The following is a 26,230-nucleotide window of genomic DNA, read 5'->3' on the forward strand; positions in this document are numbered from 1 at the left end:
GAGGCCCTCCTGGAAGACATTCTTGCTTATCAAATTTTAGGAGGCTTAGACTACGGGAGGACTAGAACAGGGAGAGACAGGCAGAGAAGTGGTATTGATCAAGGAGGATAGGAACAGAACTGCACATGTATGTATGTGCACTCTGATGGAACAGAAGTGGGGAAGGCTATCCACTGAAAGGAACAGGACAAGATGGAAATTGGGTACAGAGGGAGTCAGATCCCTACTTCACAGCCTATGCTCAAATGGACCATAGGGAAAGGGCTTATGCCACAGTGCAAATATCGTTAAGTATTCCTGCAAAAGACAATCACTGTTGTTCTTTCAGGTATTTGAGTAGAAAGACATATTAATCAGACCAAAAATGTGTTATCTATAAGGTTAGTTTAAGTGTGCATACTGGCTGGTTTTGTGTCAACTTGACACAAGCTGGAGTTATCACAGAGAAAGGAGCTTCAGTGGAGGAAATGCCCCCATGAGATCCAGCTGTAAGGCATTTTCTCCATTACTGATCAAGGATGGGAGGGCCCATTGTAGGTGGTGTCATCCCTGGGCTGGTAGTCTTGGGTTCTATAAGAAAGCAAGCTGAGCAAGCCAGGGGAAGCAAGCCAGTAAGTAACATCCCTTCATGGCCTCTGCATCAGCTCCTATATCCTAACCTGCTTTAAGTTCCAATCCTGACTTCCTTTGGTGATGAACAGCAATGTGGAAGTGTAAGCTGTATAAACCCTTTCCTCCCCAACTTGTATCTTGGTCATGATGTTTGTGCAGGAATAGAAACCCTGACAAAGATGGTATGGCTGTACTAGCACTTGTGGCTCTGTATTGTTTGTGCAGGAATAGAAACCCTGACAAAGATGGGGTGGCTGTACTGGCACTTGTGGCTCTGGTCCGTTGGGTGGTGTTAAATAAAGAACAATCGAGTTCCACACCTAAAAACTCCACCTGTAGTTTACCCAGCTGACAAAGGGTGTGTCTCAGGTAATCCAGAATCCTTAAAGAAAGCCAGGTGTGGTGGAACACTCCTATAGCCTCAGCATTTGTGTTTGAGTGTGAGAACATCAGGGCAGCATAAGAAACTGTCTCAGAGCAGGGACTATCCCAAAAGGTGTTGCCTGTAAGAGAGTTTATGTTCTTCTCCTTGCCCGGCCTCAGTGGGAGAGGATGTACCTAGTCTCACAGAGACTTGATGTGCCACGGTGGGAGGATACCCAAGGGGGCCCCCACCCACTCAGAAGAGAAAGGGAGGAGGGAAGGGGAAGGATTTTGGGAGAGGGTGACCAGGAGGGAGCAGTTAGCAGAATTCAAAGTGAATAAGTGAAATAATAATAATGATAGTAATAATAATAATGATGATAGTAATAATAATAATAGAAACTATCTCAAACACACAAATGTGCTCAGCCTCATTAGTGATGGAGGAAATGCTAGCGTTACCCATCCACAACACTGGCAAGACTGGAGTGTTCTAAATCATCAGAGTGCTCTGCATGTTACTATCAGAGTGTAACCTACAGGACAACTTCAGAAAACAGCCTCATTTGCACAGCTGAACATTCAGAAGTCCAGCAGTTTGACTGCCAAGAACAGACCTAGGAGAAGCCTCCACACATCTGGCATGGCAGCATATTCTGATATCAATAATACAGAGGCCATACCCAGTGTCCATCAAGAAAAAGGACCACAGGATGTCAAGTACAGGACATTTTGGCAATTTGGTATTAAGTAAAAAGTACAATTTTTCAAAAAATTCATAACATTAGGTAACAATGAATTACATTTATGTCTCCTTTTGGAGAGTATATGTTAAGGTATAAGAAAAAGAGAAAAAGGAACACATTAGAAAAAAGTGGACAAGTCTCAGAAGGTAAGTCACAGAAACTGATGCCATGCTGGACCCCACTCTAGCTCCAGGCAGCAGGTAGTACACTTTCCATTATCAAAGATAAGCAGTGTGTTAGTCAAGGTTCTCTAGAGGAACAGAACCTATAGAATAGAGTATATATGTGGTATTTATTAGAATGGCTTATATACAGTGTATAGGTACATGATGTGTATATATATATATATATATATATATATATATATATATATATATATATATACATGATGTATATGTATGTGTATGTGTGTGTATATGTATATATAACTTACCAGTGAGAGCAAGAGCAAATAGGCAAAAAGAATAAGCTTTTTTCTTCCATGTTGTTATATAGGCAGATTAAAGGGGTCTCTTCCCAACCTAAATAGATCTGAATTAAATGTGGGTCTTCCCACTTCAAATGATTTAATTAAGAAAACAATCCTTCACAAGTATATCCAGCCACTTGGGTTTTAGTTAATTTCAGATGTAGTCAAGTTGACCACCAAGAATAGCCATCACAAGTGGCTAAAACATGGAGGGTAGGGTCTAGAGAGATGTCTCAGTGGTTAAAAGCACCATTTGCTCTTCCAAAGATCCTGAGTTCAATGCCCAGCTACCACATGGTGGCTCACAACCATCTATGATGGGGATCTGAAGCTCTCTTCTGGCATGCAGGTGTACATACAGATAGAGCACTCATATACATTAAATAAATAAATCTCTCTTTTTAATGTAGGATACTTAAAAGCAAGTTGTTCACAGAGTCTGTCTCTAACCAAGAACTTCAATTCCCATTCTCTGGCCCAAAGTCTAAACAAGAGAGGAGCTGCAGCTGCATCCCCAATCCCTCTTTGGTCCTCTCACACAACCTATTTCTCAAATTGACTGTTACAGCCCCTTATTTCCTGATGATGAAAAAGGAGCCCAGGGAAGTTTCAGAAGCTTGAGGTTATAGACAATAACTTCCCAGTCATTCCTGGAGTGAGGTCTTTGTGACACCCAAGTCCATGAGTATTTTCGATGCTCACCAGTCTCCAGCACAGGAGCTCCAGAACTGGGCCATCTGAAGAAGTGAACCGAAATAGCTGAGGACCTTAAGCAACAGGGTTAGATACAAACCCAAGCCTGGGTCCCTGACCACCTTCTTTCACTCAGTGACTATGGCCTCCAGGTTCCAGGCCACAGCTGGACTTGCTGGTGTCATGAAGGGTTTTTCTAGATAGGTGTTTCTGTAAATCTGTCCTGTAGTTTCCCCAGAAGAAGCATCTCAGCTATCTGACTGTGAGCATTGTGCTTCCATAATCCCTGTTTTTTCCTCAAAGTATGGTCCTGCCCACCATACTTGTCCTCAGATACTGCCTCACAAGCTGTTTCATCAGCATCTTACATGACATCCACAGACTCATAAAAAATTATCTTCCTAATACCTGTTCATGAATGAATTCCAACACAGTGACAGCAGTAAGCTCTGAATATTCTCTACCTACCTTCCCAAGTAGCACTGTGGAACCCACCTTAACAGCTGAGGATGGATACAATCCATGACACAGCTTTTCTTCTGTACATTCCCACTACAATACAAACTGAAGGCGTGTAGATTAAAAAGTAAAATTATCCTTTACCCCAGTCAACATGATCCAAAAATATATTAAAACATTAATAAAAACAATAATAATAAAGCACTGTACAGTGGTGGTTTACACCTTTAACCCCAACACTAGGGAAGCAGATAATAATGCAAGGTTATAGATCAAATAGTATATAGAACACCATATTTGCATACATTAAGTCAAAAAACTAAAATCATTCAACTCATAATACCATTTAAGACAATGAATTTAACAAAACTGGTACAAAATTTGTACAGAATCTAAAAATCATTGTGTCTTAGTTAGGGTTTTACTGCTGTGAACAGATACCATAACCAAGGCAAGTCTTATAAGAACAACAGTTAATTGGGGCTGGCTTACAGGTTCAGAGGTTCAGTCCATTGTCATCAAGGTGGGAGCATGGCAGCATCCATGCAGGCATGGTGCAGGAGGAGCTGAGAGTTCAACATCTTCATCTGAAGGCTGCTAGCAGAATACTAGCTCCCAGGTAGCTAGGACAAAGATATTAAAGCCCAAACCCGCAAGGCTAAACCTACTCCAACAAGGCCACACCTCCCAACAGTGCCACTCCCTGGGCCAAGCATACACAAAACATCACACATTGTTATGAAAAATGAGACATCAGTCTATAGTTCATAGATTGGAACCGCAAATATTGCTAAAATGGGAGATCTCCTATAATCCCTATTGAATGTTCTTTAGGCTTTTTAAAGGTAAAACTGAGACGTTGACCCTATAGTGCATTATGGGAATTTATAGTAGCCAGAATGATTCTGAATGCAAGTCAAGGCCACAAGAATTCCAGTTTCTCTACATTGCTACCAATATTTGATATTTTTCTGGGCTTTATTATTTTGTAAAAACATGTAACCATCCTAATGGTTGGGTTGGAATGTCTCATTAAGGTTTTTAAATATCTGTTACTTTGTTCTTTGACAATGTGCACCCTGATGGTTGTAACTCCAACCAATCTAATCTCCCTTTTCTCTACATAACCACACAGGCTGACCTTGAAATCAAGGATCCTCAGGCCTCATAATTGTTTTTTTAGAATCTTAAGACAATTCTATATTTCTGTAATAAATTTTAATCTGCCATAGCTTTTAATACTATATTTATGGTGCCAGGATCATGATAATACTAGTTTATTCATTTTTCAACAGCACTGATGTTTCTGTTCATGTAAATCAGGTTAGAGGTGGAAATAGCATTGACGCTTCCATTCACGTAAAACACAAATGGGTTAAAGATGGAAAGTTAAGTTTCTTCTGTCTTAAGTCATTGTGACCTTCTTCTACCAAGCCTGAGACACCTGCACTTCAGTCCCACTGAACATGAAAAACTGTCTGTGGAGGGTGACCTGGAAACGATGGGGTCACTGTGCCTACAACACCCTGACAAAGCTCAGGTGTGTGAGACTAACCACAATACAGGGAGGGTGTGGAGTGCAGGGGAAGGGTATGGTAAGAAGCACATGACCCTTCCACTCATGACACCCCTGTAATGTTCACTCAGCTGAGGGTTTCCTGCTCACCACACACACACTCAGGGAAACCTGCGGAGGTGGGTTTTCCACATTCACCACATTCTCAGCGGTTTGTCTTTGTGGCCTTAACCAAACCCAGCTTTCCATTGGTATTTTCATGAAAAAAATACTGACTTAGGGTGCTTTTTATGACATAACAGAGTCTTTGTGTCAAACGAAAACAGAATGAGCTGGAGTATTTTCATTTCTTTTCCACATCCTGAAAAGGCCGTTATGAAAGTATCATTACTTAAATTTTTGTTTTGTGTAACTCACGAGTCAAGTCATTAAGCCAGAATTTTCACTGGGTGAAAAATTCAAATCGACAGTTTGGTTTCCTATTATAGACAAGATTTTCTATGTTTTGTTGAACCTGCAATGATAATTTGTGTTCGTTGCCTTGTAAAGCACCTTGTGTCACAGAGATATGGTTAACTTGGAAAGATTTAGAACCAGATAGAGATTTATGATTTATGAGGCTGGATGTATTAACAACATTCCACATCCTACACGGATACAGAAGATGCTATCGGTACCGTAGACAACATATCACACAAAACAATCATGCACGCATTACACACTACAAACCACATTACACACAACATAATACATGAACTTTTGCCATGTTTATTTTTACCAAGTCATACATCAATATTTTATTGTGAAAATTTTCAAACATCTAGAAAATTTGAAAGTGAAAATGCATATGTACTTAACACCTAGGTTCTATCATTGCTAACATTCTTCTATATAGATGATTCTTGAATGACAATGGGGTTTGCATTCTGAGGAACTCATCATAAATTGAAAATATCTTAAGTCCAAAATACACATAATACACATATTCTACTGAAGATCATGGCTCGGCAGCATCACACACCACAGAGTAGAAGGGTCTCCTTGTGATCTAGGGCTGACACATTGATACTTCCATCATGAGAGAGGGGCTCGTCCTTGCCACTAGCCTAGGAAGAGACCAAAATTCCAAATTAGAAGTATGGTTTCTAGTATTAATTTGGTACCACAGCAAAACCAAAGTCTTCTAAATCGTGCCATCATGTCAGGGAACATTACTGGCCACTTAACCATCTGTTTTCAACACTTAACTGTAAATCTTGTAAAAACAAAACAAAACCTCAGTGTATGTTATAACTGTAGTCTTCAGTGCACCTCACTGACATGTCTAAATGCTGCTTCCATTTGAGTAGTTTCATTTCTGTACTTCATTCCCCACCCCTGCTTCTTCTTGTCCCCCAGACACCTCATGATTAAGAATTTCTGTCCCTCCAATTTTCCTTCTAGTTCTCACTTTTGTAGGAACAAAAGTTTAAAATTTTAAAATTGCAAATTTCATCTGAGTACCATTCCATAACTGTATCAGTATCAGCCAGGCAGAAGCTCAATGCATTGCTCTTTCCTCAGGTTGTGGGAACTGTGGATCTACAGGTGATTTAGGCCTGTGTCCTAGAGGCCCAGGCAGCACTCGCTATTCACCTTCACTGTGGCAGAGTCTTTGGAGGTGGAACCATGAAACACATATTTGACTGCGTCGAAAAAGTAGGCAGCAGGAACCTCGGGGTCTCCATTCTAAAGAGGAAAGAGAGACACATCAGCTTAAGAAAGACCCCATCATTGAAGCCAAAGAATTTCAGATTCCAGCATCTTGGAGCAATAGCAATGTGTACTGCACAACAGGGAACAATGATTATATTCTAGTGTGATGGACCCTGACTTCTAGTCAGTGCTATGTGCAGAAAGGTGCATCCTCACCCTGCTTGGGCCCTGTGTCAGACCCTATTTTGCCAAGTCTAATCCCCAGTGTTTGCAAGTGGATAAAAGGTCATACCACATGCACCCCACATCTCCAACTTATAGGAGTTTCTTGCAGCAGATCCAATGTAATGTAATGTAGGAGGCTGGCCTGGAATATCCAGTGACTGCTAATGCTAGTCACATTAAGCTAGAAGAAGGCAGAAGAACTCAGAGACTCAACACATGAGAACAACATTGCTGCTATGCTGCCTACAGTGACAAGGGCAAAATCAGGAATCTCTTGAAAAGTGAATTCCAGAAGCTTCCTGAAAGCACTTAGCCAGACTCTTCCTCAACCCCTCTGGGTAATGTTGACCGATAAGAGGCAATGGGACACTGGAGAGCCCAGCTGTGAGTGGAGACAATGAGCTTGTGCTAATGTCTTCTGCAGCACCAGAAAACCAATTCAAGCCACATGGCAGGCAGCAGCTGACCGGAACTCCCTCAAAATCAGACAAGAACATTCTTCCTATGTGAAATCGAAGTCTTTGTTCCTGTTTGCTCCCTATCTCTACCCGTCTATTTCATGGAATATTTTACCACAGATACAGGTGCCAAAGGAAATAGTCCCACTACATAGTCTAACAACCATTAGAAAAAGTGCTCTGTGAGGTCGGGGGCTGGAATTCCCACTAAGCAATACCTGTGATCGAGACTATAGGCCATGGACACTTGCTTGTACTTATGACTAGTTCAGTATCACATAGGACAAAGTCAACAACCGTGCTCTCTGAAACTTGGGCTGTGATGCACACCAAAGCAGACCAGTGTCTGTTTATTATCTACATACACACTGATAGGCTGTCATAGAAACAGTTTCTGTATCTGAAAGTATAAGAACTCAAGAAACCCTGGAGTGTTTCAAGTCCTGGTTGAAAGTGTGTGTTGACACAAGCCAGTCATGATAAGGACCCTAGCTTCTCTATAGAATGAGGTTCAGAGGGATGTCAAAGTGTTCCTCAGGGGACCGAGCACATATGTTGACGGTGTATGAAGAATATGTCCACTATAGCTTTCTCCCTCCTGGATGATTATGGCATGAAGAATACCATGCCTCATCCCATGGAGGCATCTCTCACTGATATTAGCTAAATCTGTACCCTTGATCCACATGTATATCATAAACTCTGCCTCTTTATTATCTGTATGTAGTAACCCTGTCCCCTTAACTAGCTGTATGCAATAACTCCACCTATTTGTCCAATTCTATGTAATACACATGCTGAGCCTCTGGGGTGCAGTTTCTCCAGAAGAGAGCCCAGGCCACCTGATGCCAGCTCTCTGTGTACCTGCCTGTTTGTCTTTTTTTCATTACCTCACCACCCCCATCAGATCCAAGTCCCTGGAGCCCTGCTGAGTGTGGTACAAAAGATCAGGTAGTATTATATCGAGCATTGCATTTTGAGAGTTGTGACTGTGCCCTGTGGTCTGTCAAACATACACACAATGGACTTTCCAATACAAGGCGAATGCATCACCATACTGAAAAAGAACAAATACTATAAAGTAAAAGTAATATTTCAGAAATGAGGCACGTATATACCGCAAAGATGAAGTCATTTATACCCACAGAACATGGTTAGTTTTCTTTTAACCATGTTGACAAAAAATGTGGAGTTTAAGAAGTAGGTCCCAAGAGTGAGACAGGTATGATTACAGTTTGATTAAACAGAAGATGAAATATCTGATGAGAGAGAACTAAAAAGAAAGACCGTGGAAATGCCAGCCAGGCTCCTGGTGGGCAGGAGACCTGGGTAAGAGGACTTTTAGGCTTACTTAGAAAATTTGCCATTTAGATTTTTATCTATAATATGCATTCACTTGGTAGTCAGAAACAAAATGAAGTGTTTGGGAATTTAGAGTAGAGCTCTGTTAGGTTTCTGCCAGCATGACAGGAAGAGAAACAAAAAGAAACACTCTGGAAGTCTGCTTACAGGATTAGGTGATATTTCAAACCGACATTCACAGTGGTTTGGCTACACAATAGTACTGCCAATCAAGTTTCTAAGAAACCAATTCAGAAAAGAAATAGTTATTTAAAAGAAAATGATTCCTTCCCAGAATAAGCTATCCTCTCTGACCAATGAATGGAAAAGCCTAAAGCATTCAGTATTTGCATGAATGAAGTGTGAACCCTCCGCTATGTTTAGAACCCAGGTTCTCTTTAAGATCAGTAGTGCTCTTACCCATTGGGTCATCTCTCCAGCCCTATATATTATAGGATGAATCTGTGTTGTTGTTCTGTTTTTTTGAGACAGGACCTTACTCTGTAATCCAAGCAAATCTCGAAGGCACCATGTAGCTAAGGATGACCTTGGATACATAGTGGCTTTAAAACCTGCCAGGGCTACATGCTGTATTCAAACAGTTACCTTGGCATGTTATTAAGAGGGGACATGAATATTTTTATTTAATGGGTGGCTCTTGTGAAAAGTTGAGCAATAAAGAGTATCAGTTTTAATGTCTAAGAATCAAGTAAGCATTAAATCTTCCTGTCCACCATGTGAGTGTTATCTGATAATCCGTGACAATTAAATTGGCAAGAGGGAGCCCAGTGATGCTATCTGACTGACTTATGTGGAGAACGGGACATTGGCAAAATCCATCACCAGCCTGTGCCTTGTGGGCCCCCAAAGAGACCTAATTCTCAGAAAATCACAGAGAATATATCTTTCCTCTACCAAATGGAGAGGAAAGGAATGGAGAGCCTCTTTTCTGTTTTCTATTTTGTCCCTACCTCTGGGCTATCACCTCTTTGTACTTTCCATGGAGAGGCCATGACTTTCCCTTCAGAAGAACAGCCTCCTGTGCTTATGACAGAGCCCCACCTCCACTCCAAGGCTTGGCCATCAGGGAAGCAACTAGAAAAACCTCAATGCTAATCTAGGACAGCCCTGTACAGGGCACTGACCTATAAGGACAGACCTCGCTGACTTAGAACAGACTGTTTCTAACCTTCTCAGCAGACCCCTGTATCACCTGCTATGTCTTGGCTGAGGGACCATGATGGAGGGCTAGATAGGGATATGTATATGTGTGTCTGTCTGAAGAGGCTCCAGTGAATGTCTAATTTTTTTTTCTTTAATTTGTATTAACAGGCCCTAGAGGTGACAGAACCGAGATGGTCAAACATAACTCCCATAAACCCGAAAAAAAGGCTTTGTGTGTTAACTGCTTAAAATACACCAGCATTTGTACTTATCCTGTGATGAGGAGAGAAAGCACAGCAGAAAGCCAAGGTGGGACGTTCTGTTACTCTGTAACCACGTCTCTGCTACAACTTTTCTTGGCTATATAAAAACATGAGAACAGAGTACACTATAAAACAGGAGTCTCTCCTTTGTGTTGAGGCCAAGGACATTGGACTTCTGGTTCTGGTAGCATGTACGTTGCTCTTAGGCAGAGCTATCTCTTGGGAGCATTCTTACTCAATACCTCCTTGACTCAAGAATGAATTTGGTGACAAAATCTGACTCTTAGGATCTTATCATCTAAGCCAGACACTGTTAGAGGGTGACGGGTACACAGCTTCCCACGTATACACGGATGCAGGAAAATAAGCAGACAGAACCAAGCAAACAGCTTAGTGGGTAAAGCACTTGCCCTGCAAACATGAGTATGAATTTCATCTCTGGCACACATGTAAAAAGCTAGATGTGGTAACTCGTGCCTGTAATCCCAGCACTGGGAAAGTAGAGACAGAAGGATCCCTGGAGTTCCCTGACCTGCCAATCTAGCTAAGTCAGCAAGCACCTGGTGGGCTGTGGGTGGGGAAGAAAGAGAGAGACAAAGAAATGGAGATACTGACTTGCAAAAAGCAAAATGGGAAGCTATCAAGGAAGACATCAATCAATCTCTGGCCTCTGTGCACATGTACATACACACATGAGTGAATACACACACACAAAGCAGTTTTATTTTATGCTTACCAATGATAGCAGAGTTGTGAAGGAAACTTGTCAGTTTGTACAGCCACATAAACCGCTATGAATGTCAGTAAGTTGAGAGAAACAACTGTGTTTTATGCTATGCCATTCCGTCATTTAAAACATCACACCACAGATGAACTATTTTCTAAAGCCCTTCAAGCCATTTTTTTTTTTTTTTTCAGATAAAATACCACCAGGAGACTGCCACTCACCTGGGCGGGGACTTAGGCCAGGTCAAGCTGTTACTCTTTTCCTGTGGAGCAAAAGAAAGTACACAGCTGAGAGAAGAAACTACTTATGCAGGCTTCCTGCCTGACTTTCACAACTAGAGCCTGTCTGCAGTTTTGAGAGACAGCACCTAGGAAGGACATTCAGAGGACAATTCTCTTCCTCAGAAACATGTTTATGTACACATGTGTTTTCCTTTCCCCATGGCTGGGTGGGAGAGGGCCTGACAGCTAGCCAGGTCGTAATATTTATGCAGCTTTCTAAGGACCACCTACTGCACTCACTACTGGTGAATTTATATTTCCATTTCACCTTCTGCTCCTTGGGGTAAGCCTTCTGGTCCCTCTGCTTTGTCACTAACACGATTCTGTCAGACATTTTGATGGAGGTAAGCTGGTGGGTTTGTGAGTAACTTATAGTGGTCTCAGCAAATGTCTACCATCTTCCACAGTCTTCCTTGATATCCATATTCTCCTTAGTGAAGGATTTGATCAGATTCAGGTCCGTTTCATTTGAAATCTGTTAGTATTTTGGTACAAGTGTGTGCTTTAGAAACACTTTGACAATGGCTTATATTTCATTTTCTTTTTTTTGTTTGTTTGTTTGTTTTTGTTTTTTTGTATTTTTTTGGGTTTTTTTGGTTTGTTTGTTTTGTTTTTTGGTTTTTTGGGGGTTTTTTTTGTTTTTTTGTTTTTCGAGACAGGGTTTCTCTGTGTAGTCCTAGCTGTCCTGGAACTCACGCTGTAGACCAGTCTGGCCTAGAACTCAGAAATCCGCCTGCCTCTGCCTCCCAAGTGCTGGGATTAAAGGCGTGTGCCACCACTGCCCGGCTGCCCACCACTGCCGGCTGCGTATTTCATTTTCTTAATGACAGTTTTGAAAATAAAATTTTACGTTTCATAAACTTCATTGTCTCATTTATCTAGACATTGATTCCACTGTTTGAGGTCACAAGATTTCTCAAACTTAGACCTGTGGTTGGCTTTGGGTGTTTTGGGTGTTTTGCCAGGATAAAGAACTCAAAATGATTTTCAGCCTTGGCTATATTCAGCTCAGGACCAGCCAGGGAAGCCATCTTCCCAATTAACCTCGCTATCTTTTCTAACACAAGCTGATCAGAAATGAAAGCTGTAATTCTGGCTCTTTATTTCATTTATCTGGTACAAGGCTATTGTAAAGCTGTCAAGCTAATAGTTTACACATTTTTTTAAAAGAATTATGTTGCCTATAAACAGTTTCCTGTTGTTCACTGTATACCTTAAGCTATTATTGCGCTGGCATTAGTATGATGTCAAAGGTAGTAAGAGTGGATGTCCTCACCTATTCCCAGCTCAGGGTAGAAGGTCACTCTTTTGTCATGAAAGTGACAGAATAAAGAGATCTTCATAGTTTTCATGTTATTCTTGGGCTGTGGGTATTTTCCTTTTAACCAAAAGTGGGGTTTGAACATGGTCCACATTCATTTTCTGTATGGGTTGTTGACTGGATCATAAGTTCTTGACCTTTATTCTATCATTATATTATTACATAATTGATTTACAGATGTTAAATAAAAGCATTTCTAGAATAAACATCACTTACTCATGGTGTACAATCCTATGTCTGCATTTACTATTATGTGTTGGTTGGACAGTGTTTCATGTGTTTTGCTTGTGTTTTCCCAAATATCTTTAGCTCACTATAGTCCTCTCTTTTGCTGACATTGTCTGGCTTTAGTATTAAGTTAATTCTGGTGTCACTCAATGGGTTCCTCCTGCCTCTGTGATCCGAATTTGTGTGAGACTTCTTTCTTTCTTCTCCTGTCTCTCCTCCTCTTCTTGTTTCTATTTTATTTTTATTTATTTGAGAATTTCATACAATATACTTTAATTATAATCTTTCCTCTCCCTCCCAGATTCCCCATAATGTTCTTTCTGTCTCTTAAAAACAAAATAAAAACAAAAGAACACACACCACAGGCACATGCACAAACAAAGAAACAAAACACAAAGTATGCTTTGTATCCTCAGGATGATGCCTGCTCAAGAGTGTGATTGGTACAGAGATAGTGCACCACACACCACACAGACATACCACATAAATACATAATACACTTCACACACTATATAGTCATACCACACATACCATATACCATACTCCAGACACTATATGCCACATAGAAACATCACACAAACACAACAACACCTCACATACCATACATGTACACATGCGTACATCACACAGACACACACACACAGACCTAACACACAACTCACTATACACCCCACTTACAACACAGGCATACCCCATACCATATATATCACACACCACACAAACACAACTCATAGATACATACCACACAGATGCATCACATACCACATACAACCTACAAGCAAAACACATATCACATAATGCACCATATGCCAAATAAACACTACACACTACACAGAAACATCACACACCACAAAACATATAACATACCATATACATATATCACATATTGTATACATAGCATATATGCATATATATATATATATATTATTGTCACACATAGACACACATACATTGACACAGTTAAACTACACTTACATCATGCATCATCTACATTACATACCACAAAGAAACACCATACATGAAAAGACTGCACATATGCATGTACACATTATACACTACACAACAGACACACTAAGTACTACACATATACAGACCACACTATACCACACACTCCCAATGAGTCTCAGGACAGTATCAGCAGTGATATCAGTACAAAGCTGGAAGTTCTAGGGTACCTCCACACATTGGCCTCAGCCCTTCCATGAGCATGATATGAAGGGACAGGCACACCTGAGGAAGGCTCCCCTTCTTCTGTAGAGGTAGCTCTTTCTTCTCTGGTAGATGTGGATTCTTCTGGTATCGGATCTTCATCATGTAGTCAAATGTGCTCAGGTTCTTACCAACTACAAAGGGGAGAGCAGGAAAGGACAGGGTCACCCAGCAGACATGCAAAATATCGTACAGAATCTCATGTGCAATGTGCAGTCCACCTTGCCAGGGAATAACTGTCCTGCCTTACATGTCCCAAGAAGAGGAGGAGGACCAGGTATATCAGGCCAGACAAGCAATGCTCCTGCATATTTTATGCAGGACAGGACCTAACTGTTCCCTATTGCCCACGACACAGCATCTAATTTAGTGTAGAGATTTGGTATTGCAGAGGGGTTGGACTATGGTGCCTCTCATGGGTCCCCTTCTTTCTGCATCATGACAGACTGCTCCAGAACCTCCTGAGATGGCTCTAGGAGAGCAGACTCAGGAAAGGCTACGTTGTCCAAGGTTTATGGAAGCCTATCATCTACCTCGGGGCAACAGAAGTCCTGCTGGTAGAAGTAATGGACCCCTGAGCTTACCCTACAGTCTATTCACCCTATGCCTGCTTCCTCCAACCCATGCAGCCACTTCACCCTAGGTGTTCTTACGCAGAGTGCACAGGGCTGCCAACAAATGCGAGACATGGCAAGCAACTCCAGCACAGGCTGGGGCTTTGGCAATCACACCTAGCAGAAGCAATTTGGGTTACTTCAAGAAGATCTAATGTGTTTTTTGAGAAAAGAGTTGTAAGTGTCTATCTCCGCCCCACACTTCCAGGGAGGGGTCTGCCTTTTCAAAACCAACTTACATGGGGGAAGATGGTTTACAAGTATTTTTCAGGAGCTACAGGGCCACCCAATCTTCCTATCTGTAGCTCAAGTAGCAGTTGAGGTGGGCTACCTCATTCCCCAAAGGTCCTACAGAATTTGGCTTTATGCTATTAAGAATGATGGATCTCCCTAGGCCCACCCAGCTGTGAACCAACAAGTCTCGTTAGCTCCCAGCATCTATGTCAGAGTAAACCTGTGGGCCTCCACTTCCTTACATTCTTATTAAAACATTACCTCTTCCCAGGGAAGGAAGCCAGTTGATGAGCATGTCCAAGGATGGGTTATGTCCCTGTATGTCCTTTAGGTACCAACAGCTAGCTCTGGCAATTTATAGATTCTGCCCTTTCTCCACTGGATTCAACACATTGTTCCTCACCCAGCATGACCACACTCTCTCTCATCCCTTCATTGCAGGAGCTTCAGCTTCCCATACCTACTGGACATTGAGCCCTCAAATCTCCAGCCCATCTTTAAAGTGGTATCTGATAGAAGGCCATCCATATGAGTGCTTGAGATTCATTCCTTGGGTGTAGGCTAGATCTACAGACTAAACTTTCAGTGAGCCTTATCTACAGCCAGAGTATTCTACTGCCCAGCTGCTCCTTCCATGAAGCCAGTCACTGTTGTGAAGCACTTTGCAGTCAGTCCATCAAGAATCATCAGAGCAAAGTGGTAGATCAGTGACTCAGAGAAGCTACATCTGCCAGTCATCTTTCAGAGAGTTTAGAAGAGGAATCTGAATCCCAATGTGAGTGGCCTAAAGAGGACTCAGTTAAGCTGTGTTTACCCTGGCCCTACAGTGACGAGTGAGAGCTACAGTTTGGGGCAGGCTTACTAATAATTAACAATAACCAATATGCCCTGGAAATACTTGGTGTCTAAACTCAGCATGTTCAGCCTGACTCTAGCTCTTCCCTCTCAGAGGAATACTTTCTAGTCTCCTCATACTGAACAACCCTATCCTTAGTATCACACCAGGTCCAGCTGCCACTGGTTATAACTTGTCCTGCTCTCAGCCCCGTGAGCCCATCCCGAGTGTCATTATGAACAGTGGTGGCAGCATTTCTCAGTGACTAGCTGCCCCTGACTTGTTCTCCAGGGTGTGGCATAGCAGATGTGGTATCACCTGCAGTACACTTTGACATGTCTCAGTAAAGTGATGTCCACACAATGTGCTTCAATGTCATTGACCCCTCTCTACCAGAATGGGAATGACTCCAGACCTCATCCACAGATGCAAAATTGCTCCTCCTTACCTTGGGTTGGCACGTTAGGCACAAAGTCCTTGCTATTAAAGTAGAAAGGGAAAGTGGCTAACACCAAATTTGTGTTCCTGGGCAGTATGAACCTGTAATCTTCAGGGACTATGGGTATAGGTTCTGTAGGGAGAACTGGCGTGACACCAGGGACTAGACCTAACTCTGAGAGATAGGGAGAGACATTAGATAAAAAAGGAAATGTGTTCTACATGAGGTCAAATGCTAGGAAAGATGGCATTACTGATAAATCTGAAAGCATTTAGACATGAGAAAAAATTTCTAGATAAGCTTAGAAATAATGTTTTTTAATTCCTATTTATAAAAGTAATGGAGAGCTTTAAAAGTAACCCAAAAGATACATCATTCTGAGTGTCTAAGTCACAGAGAATGTGAGGTGCCCTCCTAGATTTGTTACTGATAAACTAGCACATGGTGTTCTGTTGAAACATAGGCTCAGCTGAAATAAGTTTGAGGATTGGTTCTCTCCCACTCTACAAATACAACCAAACACACATAAATATAAATGAACCAGGTCATTCCTATATACAACCTAAAAATATAACTTCAAATTAAAGCAACAAGATTCAATCCATGGGTCTTCACTATACTTGGAAGAAGAAGAGGGAGAAAGATGAGTGAGAAAAAGGAAAAAGGAGGAAGAGGAGGAGGGGGAGGAAAAGAAAGAAGAAGAGGAGAAGGAAGGAGGAAGAGGAGGAAGAAGAAGAGAAGGAGGAAGAGGAGAAGAAGGAGGAGAACGAGGAGAAGAAGAATCTAAGTCTCAAGTCATCAACAATGCTGAAGTCAGGAGTGTGTGTTGAACATACTTGTAGGCTAAGAAGCATGTTCTTTAGGTTTATGGCAATGCTGCTAGTAAGAACCATTGGTCATAAGTGAGGTTTTCCATGGGAGAAGGCTAGCACTCCATTAGATACTGTTATCACAGCCTCAGGCAGGGTCTGTACCACCATTAAGGTCTGGATAAGTGAAGCTGGAGGAAACCCACACTGCAGTAGTAGCCAGGCCTACCATTGTAAGAGACCAAAGAAGTCTCCCTACAGCAGAAACCATGTGTACAGAAGAGGTGGCTCTAACTCAACACTTTCTTAGGGAGATGGTCATAATAGCATAAAAGGTGTCTGATACACATTTGTGGATACAGAGTCTCCTCTTTGGATGAGGGAAAGCAGTCCTCTGAGCTTAAGTTTCATTGTTATAATTTCTGATTGTTGCTTTCCTAAATCCTGCTGCTCCTAGTGTCCTATTCGTGTATAATAGTCATATTCCCTTATCTCTGTATATTTTAATGTCTCCTGTGCTTTCTGTGGACTTCTGAACATGAGTTCAGCTCCTTGCTGGACTTTCTGGCCTTCATTTGGTCTCTCTTTCCTGTAGTCTGTCCTTTTTCTATGAACTCATTTCTGGCAAGGATTCCCAAGGCACTGTCTGCCTCAAGACAGGAGAACTCAAGTGGCAAGACTGGAGAGGTACATACTCAGGTAGACATGGAAGAGGAACAGGTGCCCGAGCAGCACAAAGCTGGCAACGTCTAGCAGCAGTACCAACACCACGATGGAAAGGACCACTGGGGTCTTCACAGGCACAGGCCACAGTGAGAGGAACAGCAGCCATATGTTCTCAGAGCTGATCTCTATGAAGACAGAGAGATATGTCCATCCAGCACCTATCCAAACTGCAGCACCTATGGTCAGGTAAGCAGAGGGATAGCACTTGCTAGGGTGAGTGAGGACAGCCAGCCAAGGGATGGGTTTTGCCCTGGGTTTGCCCTATTCTATGGGCCCAGTGGCTGTGGCTAGCACTATGATGATTCCCACTTTATGTATTCAAGATGATAGAAGTTCCTGAATACTGGGTTGCAGAGCCAGCTCCTCTCTTCCCTTTCTCCAAAGCCTTGACCTTTATTTCAGATCAAATCACCTCACAGACATCAGTGAAGACCGAGCCCTCTTGGTACATTTCTTAAACACTGTTCACTACGGCCCTCAAGATCAAGACTATGGATATGGGGTTTCCAAAGCTGTATGAAGACCAGTGGAGGATCAGACTCCAAGCCCAAATATGTTGACCCTTATCACATTCTAGAATGGTGCACTCTGAAAAGAGAATACTATATGCTGCTTTGTGGGCTGGGCCGCTGGATGCCAACTCACAGATGTCCCTTACTCAGTGATGGCATGGTGAACTTTAGACCACAAGGTGCTGAATTCAGGCCATGGACTCTGTAGGGTCCTGGAATGGCAAACCGGGAAGTGACCTCCACTCATACTCAAAGAATCACAAGTCTACTCCTAGGAGAGATGTGCTTCACTTCTCTGCACCACATCTGATGTCATGGTCAGTGATCCCAGCTGGGTCACCATACTCTGATTTTCTCTATTCCCTTCCTTTTTCTTTCCTTTACCTTTCTCTACTTGCTCAGCATGGCAATTGTTTAGGGAAATGTAATAGCATTATTAATGAAGGGGCCATTTTGGTGGTTTTCAGAGCATGCTAGAGAGTACCAAGAAGTCCCAAGTAGTTACAGGGAATACAGAAGCTGAGGTCCTTCTACATGGATCTCACAAAGCTCTTTCTTAAAATAACATTCTGTCATGTTGGCTCCAGGAATGCCTCAAGACAAGTGGCACACAGGTCCTAACCTCTCCTGTAGCAGGGCTTGGGTAGATGACTATGATGCTTGGAGAGGAGGTGGGGTGACACCCCCTGGCCCATATGATAACCAGCAAAGAACATCCCACTTCAGTCACCTGTGCCAGTATCTTGGGGCTTTTGTAGCAAGTGCTCATAAGCTGGTGGCACTTAGGCTATGCAGTAATCCTCTCGTATCTGTAAGCCACAAGCCTGAAATCAGAGCATCTTTTCTGTGGTTCTAGAAAATGCCCCTTCTGTCCTCTTCCTGCTCTGAGTGCTCCTGGGCTTGTGGTCATATTGTCCAGCTTATGAGTCCTACCTCCATAGGTCCTTTGCAAGTCTGTATTTCCTCTTGTTTCTCCTGAAGACATTGGCATTGGATTTGGGCACATGAGGGGCCTAATATGAGCTTCTTAGCTCAGAATTCCTAACCATATCCACAGAGACACTTCTTTTCAAATAATGTGGCATCTCATGTCTAGGACAGGACACATTTTGGTGGCCATGTTCAACCCAATCCCTTTCCTTCTTGCTTGTTTCAAACATTTATGTCATGGGCTTGGACTTCTGAACCTATTTAATGATAGAATCACTGGGCTTCTCCTCAGAATTTGCAGCTAGACATATAATAGCTTCACTTTCTTCTGTTCCTGTCCACAAATAGTTGTCTCCTACAAGATAGGCACCTACCTTCTCCACCGAGCACTGCTAAATAATCCACTTTCTAGGTGCCCAAGACTGATTGAAAGGTCAGGGTTTACATCACTCTAATCCCTGGTCTCAGGTCAACTGGAGAGTGAGGGAATATATATGGGTTGAGATGAGGTCTGGAAGCCTAATGCTTGGCACATGGGAACCAGGCAGTAGCAGTCCCTGAGCATCAGATGGGTACCTTTATATAGAGGATCCGTGCGAAGCTCATCAGGGTTGACAAAATACTGGATGAAGATGTACAACAAGATAATCATCAGACCAAGAAGCCCAACTGCAGCTGAGGCCACAGAGCAGAAGAAGAACCTGCATGAGAGAATACTTCTCAGAGATGAGCAAGTCAGAGGTTAGTTAGCACAGACTAACACCCAGCTGAGTACATGAGATCAACACACAGGTCTGGTGTGGTAATGTGGAAGCACAGAACCCAAAGTCTACTGGTGTCTTCTCCGCCCTTCCTTCTTGTGTTCTTTCTCCTATGTCCTTCACATACTCTAGGCTGATTCTGGCCCATGATTATACAGCTCCACATTTCCCATAGTCTTCTACCTGAGCCCTCATGTCCTTCTATACTGCAGTCTACACAAGAGTGTCATTCGCACCCAATAGGAAAAGTCAATCCCCGAGATGGCAGACTAATACCTAGGTGGACAGAACATCTTCCAGCAAGTGTGTTCTAATCATGGCTACTCAGGAATCAAAGCCTTTCTTGGTTTGTTGTTCTTGTTGTTGTTGTCAACGTCATTGTCGTCTTTGGTTTTGTTCTTGTTCTTATTGATGCTGTTCCTCCTCCTCTTCCTCTTTTTCCTCCTCCTCCTCCTCCTTCTCTTTGTCCTTCTCCTCCTTGTTAGCCTTCTTATTCTCCTTGTTCCCCCTCTTTTTGCTCTCCTTCTTGTTCTCTTCCTCCTCCTCCTCCTCATTGTTGTTGTTGTTGTTGTTCTTTTTTTTCTTCTCCTTCTCCTCCTCCTTCCTTCTCCTTCTCCTCCTCCTTCCTTCTCCTTCTCCTTCTCCTCCTTCTCCTCCTTCTCCTCCTTCTCCTCCTCCTCCTCCTCTTCCTCCTCCTCCTCTTCCTCCTCCTCCTCCTCCTCCTCCTCCTCCTCCTCCTCCTCCTCCTCCTTCTTCTTCTTCTTCTTCTTCTTCTTCTTCTTCTTCTTCTTTTCCCTCTTCCTGTTCTCTTCCATTCTTCTTCTTCTCCTCCCCCTCATCTTCTTCCTCTTTCTTCCTCTTCCCTCCTCCTCCTTCTTTTTCATTCACTGCCTTCCCATGCACTGTGTTGAGCATCTTTTTCATTCACTGCCTTCCCATGCACTGTGTTGAGCATCTTTTTCATTCACTGCCTTCCCATGCACTGTGTTGAGCTTCTCCAGCCTTTATTGTACCCCATTCTGCAATATCCATATGGCTTCCTGTTTATTAGGACTGTGAGACATGGGCTTCTATTCAACTCTGGGGTCAAATTATATCAAAATGCCATTGACGGTCAAGAGAGATGGCTCAGTGGTTAAGATCACTGACTGCTCTTCCAGAGGACCAGGGTTCAATTCCCAGTATGTACGTGGTGGTTCACAACTATTTGTAACTCCAGTTCCAGGGGGATATGATGCCCTCTTCTAGTCTCTGGGAGTAAGAGGTGCCCAGACATAAAAGTAGACAAAACATCCACATACATGAACTACAAATAAAAATGTTTAAATTGTGTTTTTTTAATGCCATTTCCCCCACTTATGCTTTCTTGGGCCCTGGAGAATGAGGGGACAGAAAGTGAAGATGCTAAGAATCAGTGCTAACTAGTGAGAATGAGTGGTACCTCTATCACCCTCTGATCTTCCCTTGACCCCAATTTTGGCACGCAAAGGCCATATCTCAATGCCACAGCAAGTGTGCTTTCTTCTGCCCTCTCCCCACTCATGGGCAGACTGTGGGGAGCCGACAGAAGGCGGCTATCATCCTTGCAGCCATCTTGAGCCATATACCCTGATAAGAGACTTGATTACAATAGCCTACAACAGCTGAGCACACTCTGATAACATCTTGCTTTAGATACCCAGGATCTTCCCTTGGGTGTGTGAGACTTAAAGCTGTGATTTAGAGCAGAGACTTAAGGGCGTGACTTAGAGATCAGATTTAGAGATAAGCCCTAAGGGCATGACTTAAAGGTGTGACTCAGAGGCGTGGCTTAGAAGTGAGACATATAAAAGGTGAGAGGCAGACAGAAGAGTTGAGTACAACTTGGAACTAGGAATTAGGTTAGAGAGTACAACTTGGAGTACAACTTGGAGTAGGAATTAGGCATTGAGGAAGAAGACACTTGGACTAGAGAACTCAGAAGAAATTATTATTAAGTAGTAGGCACTTGAGACTCAAGACAGGCAATGATTATTAGGTATTAGGCACTTGGCACTTGGAGGAAGAACTTGGAATTAGACATTAGGCACTTAGCACTTGGAAGAAGTAACTTGGAACTTGGAGGCACTAGGGACTAGGAACTCAAGACTTGGGACTTGGAGAGAGAAGAAGAGAGACTCAAGAATAAACGGGATTGAATCACACTCTGTCTGGTCTCCATTCCTCATGTCTGTCTTCACTCTCTCTCTTGCTGAACCCTGACCCACAGACCGGAGCAGCTTAGGGCAGTGCAGGCTCTAACAACTTAGCCCCCAAGGCGTTTGGCAGTGCAGTTCCCAACATTGATAGAGCAGTCCCCGACATCTTGGCCCCAAACGCGGGGCAGCTCAGGCCGCAACAGCAGACCACACTTCATCTATTCCAATTTACCTTCCCAGAAACTGCTTGGTTAGACAGAAAAAAAAAAATCTCATTTCTCTGTAACCAGGCAGTATGAGGCTCTCAAAGGGACAGTGGGCAAGGATCTCCTGGCTAATCCAGTCAATTCCAGAACCATGGCGATCACTTGAAGGCCACACTGGGATGCCTAGTAACAGTAGTTGTTCCCTGGGTGGATGGCAGAGACATCATAGCCCAATGTGTTGTCAGGGCAGGGGAAGGAACAGGGTTGGTGTAAGGGGCTACTATATCCTGTTCATCTTCGGGACTCATAAGGCTGATGGACAACCTAGGCCAGTAGTTTTCAACCTGTGTGTCAAAACTCCTTTGGCAAACCTCTATCTCCAAAAATATTTACATTACTATTCATAACAGTAGCAAAATTACAGTTATGAAGTAGCAGTTAAAATAATTTTATGGTTGGGGGTCACCACAGCATGAGGAACTGTATTAAAGCTTCACAGCATTAGGAAAGCTGAGTACCCTGACCTGGTGCCCAGAAGCTCTCTGGATTCTGCATTCACAAGCAGAGTAATGCCTTAAGATGGCCTAGATGCTTACTCCTATGCTCAAGGGTCTAGCCACTGTTCTTGGATTGATGGCCATGATATTGAGAAGGTCTTGAAGTAAGTTTAGAAGGCTAGACCAGGCTTGACCTACTATTCATGATGAGCACCCTAGTTATGGACTTTGTGAGTTTGAACTTGACCCACATGTTTAGGAACAGCCCCACCAAACACATATCAAACCTGGCAGCCACAAGCACTAAGCTCCGCCATAGTTGGAAACAGACATGGCCCAAAGGTCATCCTTTCCCTGTGTTGTTTCCCAGAGTCTATGGGCCCCTCCACTCCATCACCTGCCACTTATTCCTAGGAATCCCAGGGCCACAGGTCCCTCCCCTAGGTCACAGCCTTGACCCTAAAAGTGCCTCACCAGTAGTTTCTCCTGCCCACACAGTTGTTCAGCCATTTGCAGTGGTGGTCAAAGCCAGAGATACATTTGTTGCAGGAGCTGCAATGTTTGGCTTTTTTGCTCCTGGAAAAGAAATGGAGAGAAACAGCTTGTTAGCCCCAAATGCACCATGGGAACTATGTATCTATCATGAAATGGTGGGTGGGGTCTCCATCTGAAGACAGTGGGGAACTAGAAGTCTGTAGCAAAGACAAGGCCATCTTGGGCAGAGAGATGAGCCTGTGCCCATGGGTGTTGTTCCTGGAAGGTAGACCCAGGACTTCCCTGTAAGTAGGCTTGTTTGCTAGATGGGAGACTGAAAGTTCTATCTAGGAGTTGAAGGCTGGTAGCTCACCCAGTGCCTACAGAGCCCTTTCCTGTAGCCAAGTTAGTGTGCTGCCCTGCTCAGGTTCTGGAGACTTTGGACCTCACCAGGCATCAGTTGAAATTGCCTTCCCTCCTCCCCAATTAGAAATGTGAGGTTTATCAGAAAAACCACAAGGAAGTAGAATGCTTGCCCCACCCACCACCACAAAGAAGGGCCTACGTATACAAGATGACCTGAGAAAGACACCACTGGGCAACAGACTGCAGCTCTTCACACCAAGGGAGAGAGTTATTGGGAACCGGGAGGTAGGACTGTCAGCCTATGGGGCAATATAGTGTGGCCCACTAGGAGGCTGTGAGTATGTGACTGAGCCCTCCATGGAATGCAACAAAAAGCTAGTGCCCAGCAACACCAGGCTCATCTGGGCAACTGTGGGGCCACGGGTCAGCAGGACTCTATACCCAAACTCCTACTCCACTCACACGGTAACCTCACACAGGTGGCAATACTGGTTCTGAATCACATGTGCGTGTTTGGACCTGTCGAAGGTCGGCATAGGCTTCATGTAGTCCTTTTTGAGTCGGACATTGTTGTCAGCTGGATCGATGGTTATTGCGATCAAGTGCACGATGAGGTGGAATATGAACACCCCACCCATCACCTGGGATGTCAAGGAACACATAGCCCTGAGCCTGGCTGACATGGTAAAAAGCGTCTCCCAATGTGACAGACAGTGTCAGAGACTAAGGAAAGACCCTGGGACTCCTAGTCGTTGATGTCTGCAGCATCTGAGGACATATCCCATAGAGTCACTCACTTTGGAGAGTCAGACAAGCCAGCTAACTACTGGTCACAGTGTGCACAAGCCCTGAAATGTCTTATGTGGCCAGGGACAAGGAAAAGCCTTCAAAAGGAGTAGTTTATACCTTGATGATAGCTTCAGAGGCCCAAAGTGGTTCACCTGGTGGCAGGTGTTTCCCAGATAGGAAAGACCTAGGATACAAGTGGGACTAGGCCAGGCCAGACCATGCAATATATGTGGGTTCCATTAGCAATAGAGTTACTGTTGGCCACAATACAGGAGAAAGCTATGTTCACCAGAAACATGAAGGTTAGGCAGCAGTTGGAGGGTAGTCTCCAATCTCAGCTTGAGTTAGAGCTTCAGGGATCATGAGACTCTCAGGTACCTTTGGACTTTGCCCATCTAAGCCTACATGACCACAAGAAAAAGGTCTTTGTCCCCTCCGTCTCTCCTCCTGTCCCTGGGATAATATACAAAAAGAGTTATCAGTTACAGAAACTCCCCTCTCTTGCCCTGATTTCTGGGCCAGATAGACCAGCATTTACAGCATCTCTAAAGGAAGCCAACAAAGTCCCATGCCCTACAGCCTAAGCTTGTGCCAGCAGGCAGGCTACTTTGTGTCCAGGCAAGAGAAAGGCCATAGGCATACACAAGAGACTCTGCAGAGATTGTAACAGGACATGGACACTTAACAAGAAACCCTTTTTCCCAGTCCTTCTAAGAGCTCAGGGTTGTTGGCCTGGTTGTAGTGCTGATTTCCAAAGCCATCCTGCATGCTAGGGTTGGATTTTGTGGACGACATGTGTTGTGGAAGAACCCTAATGAAGGTCCCAAAAGAATCAATGATGTAGGATAAGCCTGCAAGAGGCCTGTATGCTGACCCAAACCCTGGTGCGGACCCTGTCTTGCTCACCTCATCTTCCAGCATGAACTGGCCAGTATGCAGGATTCTGGGCATGAACACAGGACTGAGAAGCAGGTTCAGAGCACAGAGAAGTGACTGTGAGGAAGACAGAAAGCTATATTCCAGGAGGACCAGAGTAGGAGCTGGTGCAGGACTGGATGTGTGTGTGTGGCAGAAGAGGCTTATACTACCTGTTCTATTGTAAAACAGATTGCAGATATGGTATAAGCCAGTGGGGCTGGGCACAGGGTTACTCACAACTGTTGATACTACTGTGACAAGAACATGGTCCAGTAGCTGTTCCCACTCCTTGAAGCTAATTTGAGGGCTGATGTGCTTCCCTCATGGTGACAGGTAGTAAGGAGCATGTTCAGAGCCTGGGACATTGGTGGGTAAGGGACAAGGACATGGGGAGTCTTATACTGCCTGGGTGCCGACTCTAGTGTTCCCTGTAACACTAGAACAGGTCTGTTCTAATAGAAACCAGTAGGCAGGTAGAAAGCCCAAGAGGCATTTTGAGGAGCAAATGAGGTAAGGCTGAGGTCAAACGCCCAGGCCCTCTGTGACCACACCTCGTGATACCCGCACATCTTCTCCAAACCGCCAGCATCCATACCCATACTGTTGGGGACTCCTAGGATACAGTCCAATCATAGTGGGGAGGGGGGTTATGGCTGCAAAGTAGTTCTCAGGGTACAACTGAGCCAGGTTCCCTTGAACCTAAACCTGCCAAACAGACCCTAAAGGACAGTCAGTCCCCAGTCATCACATGGAGTACCAGGAGGCCACCCTAAAAGCATTTATCTGTCACAAAAGGGACTCAGATGTCAGATACAACCTTCAATCTGTCCCTCTAGGACATGGAACTCTCCTACAAAAGACAAAGTTACAGAGCGTCTTTTATCACATTCTCCTGTGCAAAGCTTGTCCAGGAACACTTTGCCAGCAATTTTTTTTAACCACCCAATGATATCCCTGTCACCCATAGGAATCATGCTGGTGACCTTACTATACTATATTTTGTCTCAGATGACATGGCTGGTCACTTCTTACCACACACCAGGGTGACATTCCCAAGGAAGAGCCCAGAAGAAAAACTTCTTCAGGATCTGCCCCTGTCTTCTCTAGAGCCTTGTCTCAGTGGATAGCTAAATACGAAAGAAGCAGGGTGAGGCGTCCTCCATGAGGGCCTCC

The 26,230-nt window shown here is 43.6% G+C and overlaps 1 protein-coding gene across 6 annotated transcripts in view; it reads right to left on the reverse strand.

The window, feature by feature from the left end:
• Nucleotides 1-5,606: 5,606 nt before the first annotated feature.
• LOC117723957 (palmitoyltransferase ZDHHC11-like) overlaps nucleotides 5,607-26,230 on the reverse strand; it is a 31,268-nt gene continuing 10,644 nt past the window's right edge. For 2 of the 6 annotated variants that reach the window (XM_076916319.1, XM_034523558.2), the window contains exons 3-10: nucleotides 23,813-23,991; nucleotides 22,985-23,086; nucleotides 19,446-19,570; nucleotides 17,397-17,552; nucleotides 13,792-13,904; nucleotides 10,953-10,993; nucleotides 6,494-6,586; nucleotides 5,607-5,964 (exon numbers count right to left, since the gene is read on the reverse strand). In XM_076916319.1, coding sequence (XP_076772434.1) covers nucleotides 6,496-6,586; nucleotides 10,953-10,993; nucleotides 13,792-13,904; nucleotides 17,397-17,552; nucleotides 19,446-19,570; nucleotides 22,985-23,086; nucleotides 23,813-23,991 — 807 coding nt within the window. In that variant the 3' untranslated portion in view covers nucleotides 5,607-5,964; nucleotides 6,494-6,495. Of the gene's footprint in view, nucleotides 5,965-6,493; nucleotides 6,587-10,952; nucleotides 10,994-13,736; nucleotides 13,905-17,396; nucleotides 17,604-19,445; nucleotides 19,571-22,984; nucleotides 23,087-23,812; nucleotides 23,992-26,230 lie in introns of all 6 variants that reach the window. The other 4 variants (XM_076916318.1, XM_076916320.1, XR_013105109.1 and 1 more) reach the window with 3 other exon arrangements.

The sequence above is a fragment of the Arvicanthis niloticus genome, chromosome 19, assembly GCF_011762505.2.
Source record: "Arvicanthis niloticus isolate mArvNil1 chromosome 19, mArvNil1.pat.X, whole genome shotgun sequence".
Lineage (NCBI taxonomy): Eukaryota > Metazoa > Chordata > Mammalia > Rodentia > Muridae > Arvicanthis > Arvicanthis niloticus.